Source organism: Chrysochloris asiatica, unplaced genomic scaffold (assembly GCF_000296735.1).
Source record: "Chrysochloris asiatica unplaced genomic scaffold, ChrAsi1.0 scaffold00117, whole genome shotgun sequence".
NCBI lineage: Eukaryota > Metazoa > Chordata > Mammalia > Afrosoricida > Chrysochloridae > Chrysochloris > Chrysochloris asiatica.
The window spans coordinates 8580643-8603095 of NW_006408635.1; the positions used below are offsets into that span (position 1 = coordinate 8580643).

Genomic DNA, 22453 nt, shown 5'->3' on the forward strand with positions numbered 1-22453 from the left:
TCAGTCCTCACTTCTAAGGAGCATCTGGCTGTACTTCTTCCAAGATAGATTTGTTCATTCTTGTAGTCCACGGTGCTTTTAATGTTTTCCCCCAACACTATAATTCAAAGGCATCGATTCTTTTTCGGTCTTGCTAATTATTGCTCAGCTTCACATATGTGAGGAGATTGAAAATACCATGGCTTGGGTTGTTGTTGTTAGGTGCCACCGAGTTGTTGTAGACCTATAGCAACTCTATGCAAACAGAATGAAACACCGCCCGGTCCCTTGCCATCCTCACAACTGCTCCTGCACTCCAGCCCTTTGCTGTAGCCACTGTGCCAATCCATCTCCTTGGGGGTCTCCCTCTTTTCATTGACCCTCCACTCTACCAAGCATGATGTCCTTCTCTGGGGACTGGTCCTTCTTGATACTATGTCTGAAGTATGAGAAATGAAGTCTGGCCATCTTAGCTTCTAGGGAGAGTTCTGATTGTACTTAATCCTACAGAGATTTGTTTGTTCTTCTGGCAGTCCATGGTACCTTTAATATTCTTCTCCAGCATCATAACTCAAATGCATCAATTCATCTAGGGTCGCCCTTATTCTTTGTCCAACTTTCACATGAATATGAAGCTATTGAAAATACCATGGCTTGGGTCAGGCACACTTTAGTCCTCAGACTTCTTTGCTCTTGAACACTCTAAAGAGGTCTTGTGCAGAAGATTTGCCTAATGCAGTTTGTCATTTCATATCTTGACTGAGTGTTGATGGTGGATCCAAGCAAAATGAAGTCTTTGACAGCTTCGATCTTTTCTTGATTTATTCTGATGTTATTTATTGGTTCAATGATGAGTATTTTTGTTTTCTTTACATTATGATGCAACCCATAGTGAAGGTTGTGATCTGTGTTCTTCATCAGTATTCTAAATCTTCTTTGCTTTCTGCAAGCAAGGTTATTAACTTCTGCATATCACAGGTTGCTAATGAGTCTTCCTCCAGTCCTGATGCCACATTCTTCTTCCTATAATCCAGCTTCTCTGATTATTTGCTCAGCACACAGGTTGAAAATGTATGGTGAAAGAATACAAGTCTCGTGCATACCTTTCCTCATTTTAAGCCATTTAGTGTCTCCTTGATCTATTCAAACAGCTGCCTCCTCGTCTATGTATAAGTTCCTCATGAACACCTGAGTGTTTTGGAATACTCATGCACCACAATGTTGCCTTTAGCTTGTCATAATCCACACAGTCAAAAAGCCTTTGCAAGGCAATAAAGCATAGATAAACATCTTTTTGGTATTCCCTACTTTCAGCCAAGATCTACGTGATGTCAGCAATGATATCCCTTTTCCACATCCTTTTCTGAATCCAGCTTGAACCTCTGGAAGTTCCCTTTCAATCTAGAGATATTTAAAAATCATCTTTAGCAAAATTTTACTTGTATGTGATATTGTTAGATGATTTCCACATTCTGTTGGGTCACTTCTCTTTGGAATGGGCACAAATATGGATCTCTTCCAATCAGTTGGCCAGATAGCTGTCTTCCAAATTTCTTGGCACAAATGAGTGAGTGCCTCTAGTGCTGCATCACTTTGTTGAAAGATTTCAATTTATATTTCATCAATTCCTGGAGCCTTGCTCTTTATACCTTCAATGCACCTTGGACTTCTTCCTTCATTACCATTGGCTCTTGATCATATGCTACCTCTTGAAATGGTTGAACATCAGCCATTTCCTTTTTGGTACGGTGACGATGTATTCCCTCCATCTTCTCTTGATGCTTTTTGTATCATTCAGTGTTTTGCACATAGACTCCTTCAGTATTTCAAGTCGAGGCTTAAATGTTTATCTCAGTTCTTTCAGCTTGAGAAATGCTGAGTGTGTTCTTTCCTTTAGTTTATTATTATTATTATTTTAAACTCCAGATCTTTGCACATTTTGTTATTTTCTTTGAGTTTGTCTTCTCGAGCTGCCCTTTGAAATTCTGTTTGGCTCTCTTACTTCCTCTGACTTGGGGCCAGTGCACCTTAGTCCTCAAACTTACATTGTTGCTTTTTAACACTTTAAAGAGTTCTTTTATAGCAGATCAGCTTAGTGTAATATGTCATTTGATTTATTGACTGCTGCTTCCATGGATATTGATTATAGAACCAAGTAAAATGAAACAATTGACGACCTCAATATTTTCTCTAATTACCATGATATATAGAGTCCTGATGTGGTACTGCTATATAAGCACTGGACTGCTAACCAAAAGGTAGCCAGTTCAAACCCACCAGCTGCTCCTTGGAAACCCGATTCAAGGTCACTGTGAGTCAGAGCTGACTTGACAACACTTATCAAAAACAACAACATCATGATATCTAGGATCACTCTGAGTCCAAATTGACTTGACAACAACAGATGGTTTTGTCTCTGTGTGTTTTGTTGTTGTTTTCTTTTTATCATGATACTGCTTATTGGTCAAGTTGTGAGGACTTTCGTTTTCTTTATGTTGAGGTATAATCCATACTGAAGGTCTTTGATCATCATCATTAAGTTCTTTAGGTTCTCTTCACTTTCAGCTAGCAAGGTTACATCATCTGCATATCAAAGGTTGTTAATGAGTCTTCTTCCAATCTCTATGCTGCATTATTCTTCCTATAGTTTAGCTTCTTGGATTATTTGCTCATTGCTGTTCAGTTGGGATGACTGTCTCTTGGTCTATGTATAGGCTCTGCATGAGCACAGTTGAGTGTTTTGGAATTCCCATTCTTCTCAATGTTATTTATAATTTGTTATGATCAATACATTTTTTTCTGGTATTCTTTGCTTTCTACCAAGATTCATCTGACATCGGTAATAAAACCCTCTCTATACATCCTCTTCAGAATCTGGCTTGAGTTTCCAACTCCTTTTTCCTTATTAACGTTAAATACGTGTCTTATCCCAATACCATATGGAAACTCACTTAGAATGTAGCTAAACATATTAGTGTTAGTTGTTAGACAGGAAAATGTGGCCTTAAGGGAGACTTCAGAGTTTCTACCACAAATATAGGGTTGTAGAAGAGTTGTGTGGGTGAGTTAAAAGGTGGTTCAGGAGAGTTACGTGTTAGAACTCACCCAGGAAGAATGAACCCTTGGTGGATAGAGGCTGGTGAAGAGCTTGTTATGGGTCACCTATCTTGGCCTATGTGGGTCAGCACAGTGTCACGGGCCAGCAAGTTCAAATCCAAGTGAAGCTGATAACCCTTTCCATCTCTGGCCATCAGTCGTTCACCTCGTTTGTCTCATGTTCACTTTCTGTTTCTCACCCCATATCTTTTCTTACGCTTCCTCATCTCTTCCTTATCAAGATGATCCACCAAAAGTGTCCACACCCTGGCATGTCACTGGGGTCCTGATGAAGGCAGGTGATGAGGGGGTGTCTGAGGTGAAGCAGAGACTTGCAGAATGCTGTTCTTTCAGCTCAGACTGCTGGGGCTTAAGGACTATCTTTGTGAAGTTTGGAGACAGAAGGAGTAGGATGTTAAGTTGAGCAGTGGGATGCTAAGTTGGCCAGTAGGACATTAACTGGGTCAATAGGTCATTAAGTTGGGCAGTGGGACATTATTGGGTTGTGGGAATTAAGTTGGCTGGTGGATAAAACATGTCTTTAAACTATAGACTGTATGATGGCCTACATTTTGTTGGAAAACAGGAAAGTCCTTCTAGCCAAGACCTGTGCCAAGAGAGAGCTAGTTGCCAGACAGTAGCTTTCATTCCTCCTTTATGCCAACAGAGTAGAGAATTTGAGTAGCTGACAATAGTTCCATGCTGGTGTTGATGAGGATGGTGAGCAGTGCTTTCAGGCAAACCAAGTCAACTGGATCTAGACAACCTCATATTTGAAAGTCTTTAGCAATAACTCTTATTTGCTCATGTCTGGTCCATTGAAACACATTTTTAGTGACCCTTATGTGCAGAACATTATGATAAGTTCTGTGCTGTTCTCATGCCCACCTCTCTCATTAACCTATTATATGGTAGATTTCATTTTATCACAACCACAACTAATAACTGTTGTGAGATGCCATTGAGTTGATTTCTATTCATGGCGACCCCATGTGACAGAGTACAACTACCCCACAGGGTTTCCTAGGCTGTAATCTCTATGGCAGCTGTTCAACAGGTCTTTCTTCTATAGAAGAGCTGGAGGGTTAGAACTGCCCACCTTTTGATTAGCAGCCAAACATCTAACCTTAGACCACCAGGTCCTTAACTAACAATGAAGGAATACTCAATACATGCCAGGCATTGCATATGTAAAACGTTTTGCATGGGTTATGTTACAAAGCCCGATATGCTGTGCACTGTTTTACAGAAGAAGCTGAGGCTTAGGGAGGATTTAAAAAGTCACATAGCCAGTAAAAAACAGACTCAGATTCAAATGACTCTGACCTAGAGCCCGTGTGAGCCCAATTCAGAAGCTACGACTGAACTAGCATTTCTTTTAACTGGCATTTAATTTTAAACGGGCAGAGTGTCATGATGAATTTTGGATTTTCTTGGTGAAAATAACAGATTTGGATTCTGTACAATTTCAGAACATTTGCCAGCATGCGTAGCTGGTGATACGAATCAGTATAAATGGTCTAAGCCCGTTTGGCTTTCTGATGTCCAATACAATCTAGATGGTAACTATTTCATGCAGCTGGTTTGCCAAGTGGCTAGTGTGTAATGAAATGATGCAGTTATTGACCAGTTCTGAGTAAGAATTCCCTGATTATATTGTACCAAGAGGAATGGAGGAAATGTGTTCTGACAGATTCAAAATACATTCAGCACTTGTCACTGTGAACTTGATAACTCTTGGCACTTGCAAACTTCCTATTTTAAAGATAAAAAGACATTAACAGAGGTTTATTAGAAAATTTCACAAGTCTTTGGTGAAAGTATCACAGAAATCTTAGAGAAAATGTTTAAATACTTTAATTGCAAACAAATTTGAAACAGATGGATAACTTTTCTTAATTGGTGCCATCAACTTAAAAGAAGATATATATATATGTATATATATATATATATAAGATGTTTGATTGTATATAAAACACAGCATATTAAAAAGAGAGTTTTCAAAATATTTTGGGAAAAAAATGTTGACTTTCGTAAACTGAAGATTTGAAAGGTAGACCACTGGATTCGAATGCCAGCATTCTCATTGCTCTGTGGGTTTCCCAGACACAGTGTTTCCAGTTACTATTGGAACTGTTCTCACTGGAGAACATTTGGGAAACTCTAATTGGGGTTAGGACTTAACTTCATGGGTTGCCCAGCTTTGGGCAAGGGTCATGGCTATGTAAAAAAGAGCAAAAGCAGCAAGTAAGGCAGAAATTACATATGTCTCTATATTTGTAAATATATGTGTGTATTTGGTATATGTACTCAGCTACTTGCTGAATATACATACTGTCTGGTTCATTTCAAAACATTTTTAAGTGCCTACTGAGCAAGATGAAGTCCTGGTGTGGCACTGTGGGCTAATGTGCTAAACTGCAAAGTCAGTTTGAACTACAAGGTCAGTGGTTCAAGCTCACCAGCCACTCCTCAGAAACCCTATACAGGGTCACTATGGCTCGGAACCGACTCGATGGCACTTAACAGCAACAACAATTAGGTACGACATAATGTTTACATTCTGGAGCTCTGGTAGCGTAGTGGTTACGAATCGGGCTGTGAACCTTAAGGTCAGCGGTTCGAAACTACCAGCCGCTCCGTGGGAGAAAGATGAGGCTTTCTACTCCCGTAAAGATTTACACCCACGGAAACCCTGTACAGGGTCGCTATGGGTCAGAACCAACTCAATGGCACTTAACAACAACAACGTTTACACTCTGTAGGGGGCCATCAAGCTTGAAGCACTTGTTCTGCCTTGATTTGCAGACGTGGTCGGTGGTTGTGGAGGTGACTGGAGGTAGCACAGTGAAAAGAGATTGGGAGTCAGGGTGATTGAATTTGGTTCCTTCTGGTGCTTCCAGGCTGCATGGCCTTGGGTGGGTTACTTACTCTTTTTGCACCTCAGGGAGATGACCGTATCTATCTGACATGCCTCAGAGCTGTTGTAAGGATAATTTAAACAGATCATGTGAGAGCTTAGTACCAACCATAGGCTTTATGTAAAATAGATCACGTGTGGTTGTAGAAGCTAGCCACAGCCCTGTTCCCTGCTGCTTACTGGGCACCTGGTCACATTCTTGAACTCCAAGGTGGCCAGGTTAGATGGCAATGCCTGAGTCTTGAGGGGATGGTGTTGTCCCTGTCATTGCACTCGTGTGTCTGGGGTGGTTTCTGAAGGCTCTGCCAAGACAGCACCGTGGGCTGAGCACCTCAGGCAGCAAGCATATTGTGATCTTAATGACTATAACTTCTTGTCTTTGGAATTTCATCACTTCTTCTCCTCAGGGACCATCACTTTAGGAAATTCCATTCATTTTTGTTTTAATTCTTTTATTTCAGCATTTTACTGTTGAACATCAGGGGTTGCCAAGGTCAGAATCCATTGTTCTTAAGAGCACTGTTACCAATCTAGGATTCAGAGCTGGAGGGAACCTGGATTGGAGCAGGAACTAGGACGGATGATGCTGTCTCTCTGCTCAGTTTCTTATTTTCTAGCAGACTCAGGGCAGGCTTGTATGTGTGTTCAATAGATTTGCCCATTTTGCTGGTGTTCATCCCATACCCCCCAGGGTGATAGGTTGTTTTCTGGAATGGGGGATGGTCTACTGTGGGGTGACACTTAAGCCAGTAAAGTTAGCGGCAGCATTGTGAACATCTGTCTGGTTCGCTGCTGCCCCTGGGCAAGGGGTGTTGGGTGCTAGCTCAGTTCTACCTGGAAGCAGTGAGAATGATCTGTGTCAGCCTAAACCCAGGTCATTGTTTTCAACCTTCGCAGAGCCATGAACTTTTCATAGAAATAAAATAAATATCAACTATGATTGGTTGTTGTTGTTAAGTGCCATCAAGTCGGTTCCAACCCATAACAATATTGTATAGCGTTTTCCAGGAGCAACTGGTGAGCTTGAAGTGGTGTGTGACCTTGTGGTTCAAATCGACTTTGCAGCCCAGCACATTAACCCACAGCGCCACATCAGGACTCCACTGTGATTGGTAGACATACATAATTTCTACCTTACTTGCTGTTTTTAGCTCTTTTTCACATAGTCATGATCCTTGCCCAAAGCTGGGCCACTCATGAAGTTAAATCTAACCCCAGATAGTTGGCACTCAGAGCCACAGATGGCCTAATTGGTTTTTATGCTGATAATTAGTTTGTATTAAGGACACATAGACACAAACACAAACACACACACAAAAGATTTAGAAGGTGTGAAGAAAGGCTGAAGTAAGTGTTTTGGTTCCTTTAACATTTTTTCTCCAAAGCTTTTCCCCCATGCCCACTGTTGTTGTTAAGTGCATTTGAGTCAGCCTGCACATGGAAGATGACATTTATTTAGTTGTTGTTGTTGTTCAGTCCCATCAAGTCGACACCGACTCATAGCGACCCTATGCACAACAGAATGAAAAACTGTCCCGTCCTGTGCCAATTTATTTAGAGGTAGTGATGGTGTTTATGTGCTGTGGAGTTGGTTCTGACTCATAATGATGCTGCACAGGGTTTCCAAGGCTGTAAATCTTTCTAGGAGCAGAAAGCCTCATCTTTCTCTCATGGAGCGGTTGAGAGTTTCAAACTGCTGACCTTGAAGTTAGCAGCCTGACGCATAACCACTACACTACCCAAATAGTGTTAGAAAAACCTGAAAAAGACATGAACAGTATTCCTGAGAAATTCAACATATTATGCAGGCATTTTGTTCCGGTGAACGTCCTCAAAATATCTGCAAACTTAAGACAAACATTGTTGTTAAATGAGACTAAAAAACATGTTGGTCTTTATGCAAATTTGTTTTAATAAAATATTTTCCTCGTTATTATTATTTTTTAAATTATTCTTACCCCAGCCTTGCTGATGAATGCAAGGTCCATTCATGAGTGACGTACCCTCATGCCCACGCCTGTGACACAGCAATGGGATTGGGTATGACACAAACACAGAGGATTTGGCAGTCTAAATCTTCTTAGACACATTGGATATTACATTGTTATGAATATGAAGCAAAAGATTCCAAATGGGAACTCATGTGATTAACCAGCTGAGCTGTTTCACCATTAATGAGATTGTTAGTACTGAACACTTTCTGCAAGTCATTTTCTTTTGAAATCTGCAAATGAGCAGATTTGTCACATCCACAATCACTTGGAAGCACCTAAGTTTTATACAGGATAGACTTTGAAAGGGAGTGTTGACCTCTTATCTTGAAATGACATTGTGATCTGATTCACAAAAACCCCATCAAAATGATCCCACTTATGACACCAGAGTCAAGGCAACGTGTTGTATAGTTGGCCCATTGATATATTGGATTAAAAGCAAATAATTTAGCTAATTGCAAATAATTTAGCTGTATATCTGGGAAAATATTTGTTTAAGCATGTGCATGGTATTGTCTTGGTAATCATTTTTTTTTCCCTTGGTAATCATTTTAAGAGTGGAGTGCTCAGTTAATCTAGAAATGGATATTCTTCTTGGTTAGATTCAAAAAGTTGGAATTGGGTGTCTGGCTTTGAAATAAACATCTTAAATGATTACTTATGAATTGTGCTGATTCATGACATTAATTTTTGTTTTTATGTCTTGTTGAAATGCTAGTTTAGCTCAGAATTTGGTAGTCCAATTAAATTGGCATTAATGATGGGGTTACTGTATAGCGTCTAGGAGGACTACTTGGGGAGCAATGTTAGAGAGGTTCTTATTAGCCTAACCCAATCCTCAAATAAGTGCTAGAATGTTAGAATCTTCTGTTAGAATTAGACAACGTGGTAGTTATTTGGCTTAGTATCATTGTTCCCAAACATACCAGATTTTAGTTGATGTAGCATCAAAAGTTTAAACACTACATATTATCAACCAGAAGTATTGCTTTGGGAAAGTTAGCGTATTTTGAGATTGATAATTTGGAAGGAGGATGTCTTGAAGTTGATTAATTAAGCAAGAAGAAAACAACAGAATAGAGAATGGTGGCATTGACTGGGCATGGCTAGGATTTGTCTACAAGGGCAATAATTAGACAAGTGAAGAAAAAGAAAAAAAATTAAGATCCAAGGCAGAAATCAGTTTGAATTTAGTTCTTAGTGGTTCATTGTAAAATCAAGGAAAGCCATCTTTTCAACATTACAATAAAAAAGATTTCTGGGCGACAGTTATAAATAGCACAGAATGTGTCTCTGCTATATTTTCACACTGACCTTTAATTCTTGCCAGAGGATATATGATTTTGGCTTTATGGGGGCAAAAGGAAAATGATGAAAAGGAACATTATAATACAACCAAAATTTCTAGCCGGCAGTCTCAGAACATGGTATGTTTTCATTTTACGTTCTGGAGACCTCTCAGTAAGCAATATGGGGAGGAACATGTGGTTGGGGTGTTCCTATCCTTGGGGGGAGGAGGGAAGGTTGTTCTTGTTAGAAATAGTTACCAAAACGTGGTATTTTAAGCCTGGCTGCTAACTGCTGAGGCCTAGTCTGTGTGTGTCATGGTAACATCTACATGTTGTACTGTTTGATGGTGTCTGTGTCCTGTCCTTTTCAAGAAAAGGAAGCGCCCAACAAGCCCCTGCGCATGCGTGTCCGGTCCTCAGATGACAAGCTGTCAGTTCATTGGAAAGCCCCGCGCCTGTCTGGAGCCAAGAGTCCCCGCAGATCCCGAGGTTTCCTTCTGGGTTATGGGGAAAGTGGCCGGAAGATGAATTATGTCCCATTGACAAGAGATGAACGAACACATGAAATTAAAAAACTCGGTGAGTTTGACAGTAATTGGGATTCGATATTTTGATGAGTTTTGTGTTTAGTTCAGTACTTAGAAGTTTCTCATACAGAAGAACATTGTATTTTAGATGCAATTTTCATTTTTCAAATATTACCATTGTTCCATCTTCTACTCTTTGATCAGCCCTCAGTCCCGGCCTCCCACCATTTTAACCTTTAACCTGTGGTAAGACCAGGGTCAACTTTTAGGAGCCCTTCACTGATAATCCCATAGCACAAAGGCCTAGGCCTTCAGTATACCGTGTGAGCTGATGAGGCCAGAAAACATGGGGCTGCAGAGAACCGCCCAACACTAAACAAGCTCTGGGAGAAAACTGGCCTGCTGCCCTGTCAGCAGAAATCCCACGCTCTGAGTCACCCGTCAAGCACGTCTTACTGGACATCTCCTAGGTCAGTCCTGGTGCCAGCTGCCAGGGTCCCTGCAGATCCGCACAGAGACAGACAGTAAGCAAACAGTGAGTCGAGGATCCTGGGACACAGTAAAATGGCCCCAGTATGGGAAGTACGGGAGCAGAGCCAGGAGCCAGCTTTCCACTGATGGCCAAAGAAGGCCCCACATGAAAAGTGACATTTGAGCAAAGGACCTATAAGATAAGGACGTAAGCATGGATGTGAGGTGAGTCCCAGGACTGCTAAAAGAACAAACAAATCTGTGTTGGAAGAAGTCCAGCTGCAATGCTCCTTAGAAGCCAGCATAGCCAGACTTCGTCTCTCATTATTGTTGTTGTTAAGTGCTGTTGAGTCAGTTCTGACTCATAGTGACACTGCATAGGGTTTCTGAGGAGTAGCTGGTGGGTTTGAACTGCCCATCTTGTGTTGATCCTACAGCACCACACCAGGAGTCCTTGCTTCAGACATATTATTAGAAGGGACTGCTACCTGAAGAAGGACATCATGCTGGGTAAAGTGGAAGGTCAGCGAAAAAGGGAGACTTAACAAGATGGATTGGCACATAGGCAGAAACAATGGGCTCAAACATAACAATTAATGATTGTAAGGATGCCGCAGGACCAGGCAGTGTTTCGTTCTGTTGTGCATAAGGTTGTTATGAGTCAGAACTGACTCAATAGCACCTAACGGCTTGGACTGTTAGGGAGATGTTCTTAGCAGAGGACATAAAACACCAGGCCCTGAAATGGGAGGGGGAAGTGATAAGAAATGAGGAGATTTGAAGTCCTCAGGAAGTTATGACCAGCCTTTAGATATGTCCTGGGTTATATCACACACATACAGTAAGAGATGAGAGTAAGCACATTAGAGAGGACACATTGGCTCTGATGGGTCTGGATGTGAGGGAATCTAGTAGGAATTTAAATTCCACCCTTTATTCAACATTCAGGGCTACAGAAAAAGTACATTTGTACACCACTGCACATTCTTCATTGTATCTCTCTGTAAAAGATAGATAGATACTGTAAACCCAACTCTCCAGGACTTTCTCAGAATGTGGATTCCCAGACCCCGACTTAGCTGGGACCCCACACCCTCCCTGGCATCAATTAAGAGCACAGGCTCTGGAACCACACGGACCTGGGTTTGAGACTCAGCTCTGCTACTAACTGGCCCTAACTGTGGGCCAGTCACTTCTTCCCTCTGAACCCACTTCCTCATTGGTGAGGCGGAGACTATCATAGTAGTTTTCTCATCGGGTTTATGTCAGGACTCAAGAACAATTGCTTGTAGAATGCTTAACACCAAATAGGGGCTTACCCAATACATGGGACTTATTAGGATGGTTTTACTGTAGCACAAAGGTTTCCCAGAATGATCATCTTGAGCTAGTTTAGCTTTGTTGTTAAATGCTGTTGAGTCAGTTCTGAGTCATAACAACCCCATGCACAACAGAACAAAACATGGCCTCACAATTGTTGCTGTTTGAGCCTATCTTGCAGTCATTTGTGAATCCATCTTATTGTGTTCCTCTTTTGTGTTGATCCTCTGCTGTGCTAAGCATGATGTCCTTCTCCAGGGACTGATCTTCCTGATGACATGCCCAAAGCACATGAGACAGAGTCTCATCACCTCCATGTCTTAGGAGCAATCTGGCTGTACTTCTAAGATTTGTTCATTTTTCTGGCAGTCTGTGGTATATTCAGCAACACCATAATTCAAAGTCATCATTTCTTCTTAGATCTTCCTTATTCATTGTCCAGGGATGAGGTCATTGAAAATACCATGGCTTAATTCTCAAAGTGGCGTTTTGCTTTTGTACATTTTAAAATGGTCTTTTGCAGCAGATTTGCCCAATGCGAATGCAATTTTTTTTGACTGTTGCTTCCATGGGCATTGGTTGTGGAGCCAAGTAAAATGCAATCCTCAGCAGCTTCAGTGTTTTCTGCATTTATCCTAATGTTGCTCATTGGTCCAATTGTGAGAATTTTTGTTTTCTTTATGTTGAGGTAGTATCCTTCCTGAAGGTTGTAATCTTTGATCTTCATCAGTAAGTGGTCAAGTCTTCTTCCCTTTGAGCAAGTGTCGTCTGTATATTGCAGGCTATAAATAAATCTTTCTCCAACCCAGATGCTAGGTTCTTCTTCATAGAACTCTCATAACTTAGTTTTGAAAGCTCAGCAAATCAACAATCTGAGCATTAAAAAAAGAAAAACACATTGCAGTATATAGAAATTTGGTTAGTTATCAGAAAGTATTCATTTCTTTGTGATGCTTAATAGTAGATAGAACAGGGCTTCGTGTAGATGAATGACAGATCTTCCTGTCTATTCCTGGCGTGCTTCCATTGGCAATAGCACCAAGACATGGTTGTAGCTGAAGTTACTTCACTGTTTTCTTAGTTGGATGTTCTAAGTCCAAGTGCTATAGACTTGATTCCTGCTTTTGAATTTATATATATATATATATATATATATATATATATATATATATATATATAGAGAGAGAGAGAGAGAGAGAGAGAGAGAGAGAGAGAGCTCTGGTAGCATAGTGGTTACAAATCGGGCTGCGAATCTTAAGGTCAGCAGTTCGAAAATACCAGCCACTACGTGGGAGAAAGATGAGGCTTTCTGCTCCCGTAAAGATTTACAGGCTCAGAAATCCTGTACAGGGTCGCTATGGGTCAGAACTGACTCAACAGCACTTAACAACAACAACAACAAAATATATATATATATATACTTCAAATCTGCTGCACAGGAACTTTTTAAAGTGTTGAAGAGTAGAGATGTCAGCTTGAGGACTAGGGTGCGCCTGACCCAGGCCATTGTGTTTTCAATAGCCTCATATGGATGTGAAAGCTGGACAGTGAATAAGGAGGATCGTAGAAGAATTGATGCCTTTGAGTTGTGGTGTTGGAGGAGAATACTGAAAGTGCCATGGACTGCCAAAAGAACCAATAAATCTGTTTTGGAAGAAGTGCAGCCAGAGTGCTCCTTGGAGGCCAGGATGGCTAAACTTCGTCTCTCCTACTTTGGACATATTGTCCGGAGGAAACAATCGCTGGAGAAGGATGTCATGCTGGGTAGGGTGGAGGGTCAGAGAAAAAGAGGAAGACCCCCAACGAGATGGATCATCCAGGTGGCATCATTAATGGACTCGGGTGTGGCAGCAGTAGTGAGGTTGGCCCAGGATCGAACATTGTTTCGTTCTGCTGTGCATAGGGTCGCTATGAGTCGGTTCCGACTCGATGGCACCTGACAACAACAACAACATATACTTCAAAAGTCTATGGTAGACTAAGATGTGAGTACCTTGGTGTAGACCATTTGCTCATGTCATGAGTTGAGTTTCCCTGGTGGAAGTAACAAAGCTGGCTGTCACCTATTGTCCCCAAACCTTGCAGTTCAAACCAATTTTGCAGTTCAGCTCATTAACCCACAGCACTACACCAGGACTCCTTGACATTGCTCAGTTCATTTTACATAAAGAAGTCTCTGTGTGGGAGGTTTTTGAACACAGGTCTATTTTAATTTTTAATTAGAGTTTATTTTAATTTAAAAATCAATAATTTCCTTTTCTAGTCTCATCTGGAAATTCACCAATGTGTGAGAGAAGACTCTAGCATTATAAACTTGATTTAGGATCTTGGTGTCACCGGTGTGAATTGACCCAAGTCTAACCCGAGGGTTGTTGTTGTCAAAGTGCCGTCGAGTCAGTTCCAACCCATAGCGACCCTGTATAGGGTTTCCGAGGAGCAGCTGGTGACCTTGAACCACTGAACTTTTCGTTCAAACAGCTTTGCAGTCTGGTGCATTAACCCACAGCACCACACCAGGACTCCAAATGGAGAGTAAAATGGTCTATACTGGCTCTGCATCCAGGTGCCTCACTTTGTGTCTTTACCTGACAAAGGCTGTTACAGGAAGCATTGGAGTCCAGAGTTAGGCATTGACAATTCTCGATTCAGAGAAGATCACAGAGTGCTTCTTAGGGATGCAGCCTGGGTCATGGCACCCAATTTTTAGGGTGTTGTGTCCTTACTTATAAAGCAAAAACCAGTTGCCATGGAGTTCATTCTGACTCATGGTAACCCCATGAATCAGAATTGAACTATGTTCTGAAACTTTTAGATGGCTGGGTCTTTGGAAGTACATTGCCAAACTTCCAAGGTCTCTGGGTGGACTCAAACCACCAACCTTTTAGTTAGCACCTGAGCACACAGGGATGCTAAGAAATGGGAAGGTTTCCAGAAAGATGCAATGGAAAGAAGGGAAGAAAAGAGGACTCACACAATCAAACAGCAAACCAACGTTTGTGGACTCTTTTCTCTTTGGCCCCTTCTCTCTGGTTTGTTCGTAGCCTCCGAGTCGGTGTACGTGGTCTCCCTGCAGTCCATGAACTCCCAGGGACGGAGCCAGCCTGTCTACAGGGCAGCCTTAACAAAGCGAAAAATTGCAGGTATGTTTATTCTAAGCACGTATTGGTGAAACCATGGTCTGGTATGAATGCTGTGTTCTGTTCAAAGGATACGTGTTGGCTGTGTGATGGATTTCCTCATGTATAAAGGACACAGCAGGGAACCTGGTCATAGGTTGAGAACAAGTATGTTTCTTTTAACTTAGAGGTTGGAGTATCTTATGAACTCCCTATCTGAAAAGTATCTCATGATATGTTTTGAATGGCATCTCTGGGCTGTAGATTTCCCATGATAGGAGCTGTTGTTGTTGTTGTTAAGTGCTGTCGAGTGGGTTCCCACTTATAGTGACCCTGGATAGGGTTTCTGAGGAGCTGCTGATGGGTTTGAACTGCCAACCTAGTGGTTCAAAGTCTAGGGCTGATCCTACAGTGCTTCACCAGAAGCAGCAACTCTTTTATCCCCCTGAAGGGCAGGATCTGATTGCACATAAGTCGTTCCTGTGAACAGAGGCAGAGGAGTAACCATGAAGGTAAAGCTTACAGGATATGTGTGTACCTGAATGTTATTCCAGCTCAATTTTACACAGTGGCATTAAATGAGAAAAGATGTACTAGGGTTTGCTGTGGTGCTGTGGGCTAAGCACTGGACTGGTAACTGCAAGGTCTGCAGTTCAAACCCACCAACCACTCTCAGAAACCCCATACAGGGTCACTGTGAATGGGAACCAGTTCAACGGCACACAGCAGCAACATTAAGGAACGATCTTCTTCATGTCCAATCACAGATTTCTTTTCCTATTATTCACATATTAACCATGTTAGTCTAGACATACCTCAGAGATATTGCGGCTTGAGGTCCAGACCACTGCAATAAAACTAGGATCTCAATAAAGTGAGTAATGAAAAATGTTTGGTTTCCTCGTGTATATAAAAGTTATATTTACAGCGTCACATAGTCTACTAAATGTACTAAAGCATGATGAAAAGGTTTAAAAGCTTGTGAGAATGACCAAAATTCTCACACAGAGTGAGAACATGCTGTAGGAAAAATGGAACTAAGAGATTTGCTCACTGCAGTGTTGTAAAAACACACGTCTATTAATTAAAATAAAGCCAAATGCTATAAAACGAGGTATACCCATATACCTTTTCTATCTCATGTATCTTTATTTAAGGAGTCACCACACAACACAATTATTGGATAGCCATGACTTTGCAACATGAAACAAAATTTATCACAATTTTCTACACTATAACACAAGCTGCACATATGTGAGGGGACTTCAAAAAGTTCATGGAAAAATTCCTTGGTCTTTTCATTCCATTTTTCCATAAATGCTTTGAAGCTCCCTCATCTCAAGTTTCCCTTTTATTATTCATGAATTGAATTGCTGCTGCTGTAAAAAAAGTTCCCGGATCACCTTTTAAACAGGTGAAATATTTTGACCTCTCACCCCATACAGGGTCACTATGGGTCAGAATTGACTCGACGGCCCTTCACAACAACGTGTAGCAAAGTCCACATCCTTTGGGAATGTATTTCCTTCAAGCTGAGGTGAAAAACAAAACAAACCATGACTCCAAAAAGCAAAACTGAAGACGTTTTGTGAGTTTTCATTTATGCTAGAGATTAAACAAGAACTCTAGGTTTCATGGCTGGTGCTGTATTCATTCTAAAGATGGAAAAGATAAACTTCTAAGAAGTTGTCAACTTAAAATCATTTCATATCTGAATATAAATCTTAATCTGTTTTGGAGTCTCAGATTCTAAAATGCGAGGACGTGGATCCGATGTGATTACTACTGTGAGTTGAACTCACATTTTCATTTCATGACTTAATCACCCAAGTACCACTCCGGATTGAGCCTTCCTCCCCTAAATTCCTGCTTCCCCCTAAAATCGTCTCAGTTTCCAGACATTTCCCAGGTCTGTTGAGGAAGCAATGAGTCATCATAATACCCTTAACCTAGTACACCATCTTCTTCACTGTTGATTTTCAAAAGGAACTATCCATTTCTTAGTCTGGGTTTAAGCAGTAGCACTTGCTTTTCTGCTCTGACTAGCCAAATAATCCCTTAACTTCCTATTCATGTTTTTTCTACCCTGTTATCATTGTTGTTAAGTGCTGTGTGGTCTGCTCCAACTCATAGCCACTCTGTATGGGGTTTCTGAGGAGCGGCTGGTGGGTTTGAACCACAGACCTTGCAGTGAGCAGTCCAGCATTTATCCTGCAGTACTACATCAGGACTCGTTAAACATAAGCAGTTTAAGCACTGTGTGGATGGGGAGTAGACACTGAGGCACAGACACTCAGCACGGATCTTCCCCTTTCTCTGTGTCCCTTTGTCATTTCAGAAGAGGATGATCTCAATGTGCCCAAAGACATCAGTGTCCGCATCATGTCTTCCCAGTCTGTGCTCGTAGCCTGGGTGGACCCTGCTTTGGAGAAGCAGAAGAAGGTTGTTGCATCGAGGTACTATCTCTCATTTTATCGCTCTGTTTTCATTTTATGTCAGAGATGTGGTTTCTCTGACCCCAAGGAGACACATGTAGTCCATCTTCATTATTCACTGACTTTATGTCCTCTTAAGTGTCTGGGAACCCTGAGTGGGCAGATACCAACCAGCCTTATGTACTGGAGGATTCCTCTCTACATTCCATATGTAAGAATGACTGCCTCATGTTGACTTGGGGGTTGCAGATAAATGTTAGGGAGTAGGACTCCAACATACCAACGATTACGAAGGTGGCAAAGGACAGGACAGCATTTCATTCCGTTGTACAAAAAGTCATCACGAGCCAAACGTCATGGCAGCAGCTGACAGCAGGTGAATTAGCAGATACAGAATCTGAATAACGAGGACCCATTCTTCTCATGATCTTTATTTTCTGACATATGTGAATGTTGGGCTGATATGGAGCTGAATTGGTAATCTAGTCAATCCCTGACTGTCTTCCCCATTTCCCATAATCAGGTGCTACCAGGGCTCGTGTGTAACACCGATTGCAGGACTCACTTCTCATTTGCCTTCTGTTTTACTTCATGTCTGGACCTCTCCTGGATTCCATTGAGTCCTTTGTTGATTTGCTCTGGCTCATGAACCTTCTGTTCATACCTGGAGAATGTGGGGATGTCTTTGGAAGGGACCTCTCCCTTTTTCCTGCTATCCTGGAACACTCACTACAGAATGGGTCTTTATGTCGAGCAGCGGGTAGCCTTCTAATGCCTTGCTCATAGTGCCAGTAACCCAGTCACTGTGGAGCTGAGTCAACTCCACGTGAGTCAGAGTAGAACTGTGCTCAAAGGCCAAGTCTTCCCAAGTGGTCAGCCAGGCCTTTCTTCTGTGGTACCTCTGGTTGGATTCCAACCTCCAGTCATCTGCACAGGGATGCTTTGCTCATAACGGTTCCTCAAAAACATTTATTAAACGTTAAATTTGCTCATGTCCTGTTCTTTGGTGCATAAGCTACACTTATTATCTCTTAAGCCATGATGATACACTATTCTTGTCTAAATATTTATTTGCAACATGCAATAGAAGAAAAAACACTCATAAGATAAAAACGAGTTTTACATTTAAAAGGTGGTGGTGTTCTGTGGAGTCAGTTCTGACTCATAGCGACCCTGTATAGTGTTTCTGAAGCTGTAAATCTTTACGGGAGCAGAAAGTCTCATCTTTCTCCCACGGAACAGCTGGTAGTTTCGAACTGCGGACCTTGACTATATGCCATAGCTGAGTCATAGAGGCGTCAACGTTTGATTTGTGAAATGACTGAAGCCAAGGAAAAGCCAGAGGCTTGCTGGCCCCATTATTATGGGTTAACTTTTGAACTTCTCTGCAACAAGCAAAGAACACTTTACAGTGAATAGAAGATACTGCTGAGATGAATGATGTATCTGTATAGTGTTATCTTATCAGATCAATGGCTTCCTTCACTGTCTGCTAGTGAAAAAGCACATCTACTTCTTTTGAAAGACCTCAAAAGGTTCGTAGCACCTGCCTTAGAGCCATGTGGCCTTCCTGAACATGACATGCTACTGATTACCTCTGAAAATTTCGATTTCCAACATCCTAATCACAATCCTGGTGGGGTGCTGTGAGTTAATGTTCCAGACTGCAAAGACGTTTGAACTACAAAGTCGGTGGTTCAAGTTCACCAGTCACTCCTTGGAAACTCTATATAGGGTCGCTATGGGTCGGAACTGACTCGACAGCACTTAACAACAACATCCTAACGACAACCAAAGAAGGGTTGGATTTTCTTAGCAGAACTGCTGTGTGAATTAGTGTGTCATATCTCCCACCAAACTCTCCTCCTCATTAAATGGCATGATGAACAGCACATTTCGAATCCATCAAGCACTTTCTAAGGCAAAGAGGCCATAGAGCAAATTTCTTGGAAAAGGAAGAAATCCAGTTCACTGGGCTGTGACTCTTCCGTGGTGGGGATGATGTTGGCGCTGTGTGGGACTATGGCATATGACCATGTTTGGTAGCACCATCTCTCTCTCTCTCTCTGATAACTACACACTAGAATTATTTTCATGAACTCTCCTTTCCTGCTCTATTTGTTATGTATTTTGTTCCTTCTCATGGTAGTAAGTCTGCTCAAAAACATATGTTCCTAAACTACACTTGGATCAGATTATGCACGAAATGAGTCTCTATTTTTTTGTTTTGTTTTGTTTTTTTGGTTTGGTTTCCTTTGTCTCTTTTCTGAATAGGCAAGATGCCTTAGGTGATTCCAGTTTTTAGCATTTCTGCAGCACATACACACACACACACACACACACACACCTACGCCTCTGATAAGGCACGCGCCTCATATAACCAGTCTTCCTTCTGCTACTCTGTAATTAATTGTTTCTTGTTCTTTTGAGTTGTAAGGCTTTTTAGTCTTAAAAAGGTACTAAACTTCATGTTTCCTCACCTACCTTTAAACAGCTCTGCCTAAAAATTAGAGCCAAGAGTTTAGCATTTCCTCCTCTCTGATTCCTCTACTTTTAGCGTTTTTTCCCTCTCTGATTGTTTTACTTTTCCCTAAAAATCATCACTTCTGGGGAAAGAAAAACAGCGAGGACTGTAGTGCTTATTTCCAGAGAGTCTGATTAACTGGGTGCAACATGGAATTGCATTTTCTTACAGACAGTATACAGTGCGCTACCGAGAAAAGGGGGAGTCAGCAAGGTGGGATTACAAGCAGATGGCCAACAGACGCGTTCTAGTGGAGAACCTGGTTCCCGACACCATGTATGAATTCGCAGTCCGTATTTCACAGGGGGAAAGAGATGGGAAGTGGAGTACTTCTGTCTTCCAGCGAACACCAGAATCTGGTCTGTATTTAAAATGGTCTTTGTATTTTCATTCTGGGAATTCTCTCTAAATTAAGAAGTAGAGACAGTTTAAGAAGCCAGTAGTGTCAAAGCCAGCCTGGGTGGGCATTCTTTTGAACCACATTTTAGTAGTGCTTCTGCGCATAAATAAAAACATGCTGAGGGACTGTTTCCTTGGGTACATGCTTTATCCCTTCTTGGACATTTTCATTAGCACGCAATTCATCTGACTTGTGGAGCCCTTTAAATTCTAGTACTAGTGTGCACGGAATCATCCTGCCCTATGGGGCTGCCCCCGAGTAAGGCATAGTTCTTCAGAGAGAGAACATTAGTTTCTAAGGCTGAGGTTCTGTTTAATTCTGTGGGCAGATTCTGCTCTGTATCCTAGATGACAATATTTTCCTTTAAAATACTACCCTTAAAAGATTTATTAACGTGAAGTTGGGGCTGGATTTTAATCTCTGAAAAATTTTCAATATTCAGCAATGAGAGAGATTCTGAATCCCTGAAAGCATTTCCCTGGGCATGCCTCAATTCACAGATGAGTGGGTAGACATCACTAGGCAGGTATTACTCAAAGAGCAAGTGTAGAATTTTCTCTCATGGATAATAAAAATGAGCACAGTAGTCATTCTATAAAAAGATGTGTGCTCGGGGAACATGTACCCCTTTTAGAATATTCATCAGGGTGTTTGTAAATGCCTTTTGATTCCTTGTCCTTTCATAGCTCCCACCGCAGCTCCTGAAAATTTAAACGTCTGGCCAGTCAATGGCAAACCAACTGTCGTCACTGCATCTTGGGACCCACTTCCTGAGACAGAGGGGAAAGTGAAAGGTAGGAATTTTGTTCCTGCAGGTATAAAATGCAACTAGCTGGAGGCGATATACCCCAGATAGAGATGCAAACATTTACCCTAATAAACGTGCACTTCTAATCACAGATTCAGTAACTCACAAAGAAGCAGGGCTGCAACATATGTATAAGAGGTGCCGATCCTTGGCAAGGACGCATCAGGCAGTGGGCTCGTTGTCAGCAGGAATCACTAAGTGTCTACTGTGCTTTTCATGTCCTCTACAAGCAGAGGGTTTGGTGGTGTCCTTGAGAAGGGTGTTTCTAATTTACTGGATGGAACATCATAAACTTTTCTTATCTAAACACCATTATTTTCATACTATGAGTCTTTTCAAGATTCCAGTAGGGTCTTAGAAAATAGGAATTAACATAAACGCCCAGGGCACCATAAATATTTTTAATGAGATCATGTATTTCTTAATGGATTAAAAAATTCAAATAATTGCTAGAAAGTGGACTTATTGCCTATTGGTTAGCCTTTCTATTTTTTGAGTGTTCTGGTGGTAGAGGTGAAGGAGAACACATCTCAAAGCAAACAAATATACTGTAGATTTTTAAGAAGTGTAATAAAATATTCATAACTAAAATATATAGTATGTTGAGAACATGAAATAAAAGCATGAGTGTTCTTTTTTCAATGCACAAACATTCAAGAACTTTCCAAATTCTATCTGAAGACATTTTACAGGGCTATATTTGGATTGTTTTCCAGCTATTGCCTATACAAAGGTAGCCTAAGGGTAGGGCAGAATAGACATTTTATTCAAAAAGAAATGCTTTTTATTGTTAATAGATTCTAGACGACAGCTTTAAGTCTAATATGTTCAGAAACCTTGAAAAGTTTGTGTAAACTTGGAAAAATTCAGAAGATCACTACCACCATCCTTTGATAATTTTTAATCTAAAAAGCTCCAGTGGTTCTTTTTTGGATTTGACCATATATTATGTTTTCTGACCTGTAGGGAGTCTTTTAATGAAATGGTAAGGGTCAAAGGCTATGGGTGTGGGATGGTTCTTTCCAAACAATAGTGTATCAAATAATATTTTAAAAAAAGAATATTTTATTGTTTTCATCTTTTTTCCACCTGAGTAAGTCAGAAACAAATAGAGAGAATAAATGTTTAATTGGTTACTTGTAGCATTTCTTTTTACTACCATTGGGGCATTGACTCCGGCCATATTGTCGTGAGGCATCTAGAAATTCAATAAAAACATTGGGGGTGGGGGCTGCCTACATTTTTTTTTTTTTTAGTTTTATTTGTTTATTTTTGCTTCTCTACTTTACTAGAGATGGATTGGCAAAGTGGCTTTACTAGAGATGGATTGGCAAAGTGGCACTATTAATGGGCTCAAGTGTGGCAATAATTGTAAGGTTGGCCCAGGACCAGGCAGTGTTTCATTCTGTTGTGCAAAGGGTTGCTGTGAGTTGGTATTGACTTGATGACACCTAACTACAAAAACTTTAGTAGTGATCCTAATAGTGCAGTGGTTAAAGCACTTGGCTGCTAACCATAAGGTTGGTGGTTCAAACCTACCAGCTGATCAAGAGAAAAATGAAGCTATCTGCTCC

The 22453-nt window shown here is 41.1% G+C and overlaps 1 protein-coding gene across 1 annotated transcript in view; it reads left to right on the top strand.

The window, feature by feature from the left end:
* FNDC1 (fibronectin type III domain containing 1) overlaps positions 1-22453 on the top strand; it is a 79728-nt gene that overhangs the window by 10840 nt on the left and 46435 nt on the right. The window contains exons 4-8 of the mRNA XM_006868483.1: positions 9651-9857; positions 14638-14736; positions 17051-17168; positions 19843-20030; positions 20758-20865. Of these exons, the coding sequence (XP_006868545.1) occupies positions 9651-9857; positions 14638-14736; positions 17051-17168; positions 19843-20030; positions 20758-20865 (720 nt within the window). The remainder of the gene's footprint in view (positions 1-9650; positions 9858-14637; positions 14737-17050; positions 17169-19842; positions 20031-20757; positions 20866-22453) is intronic.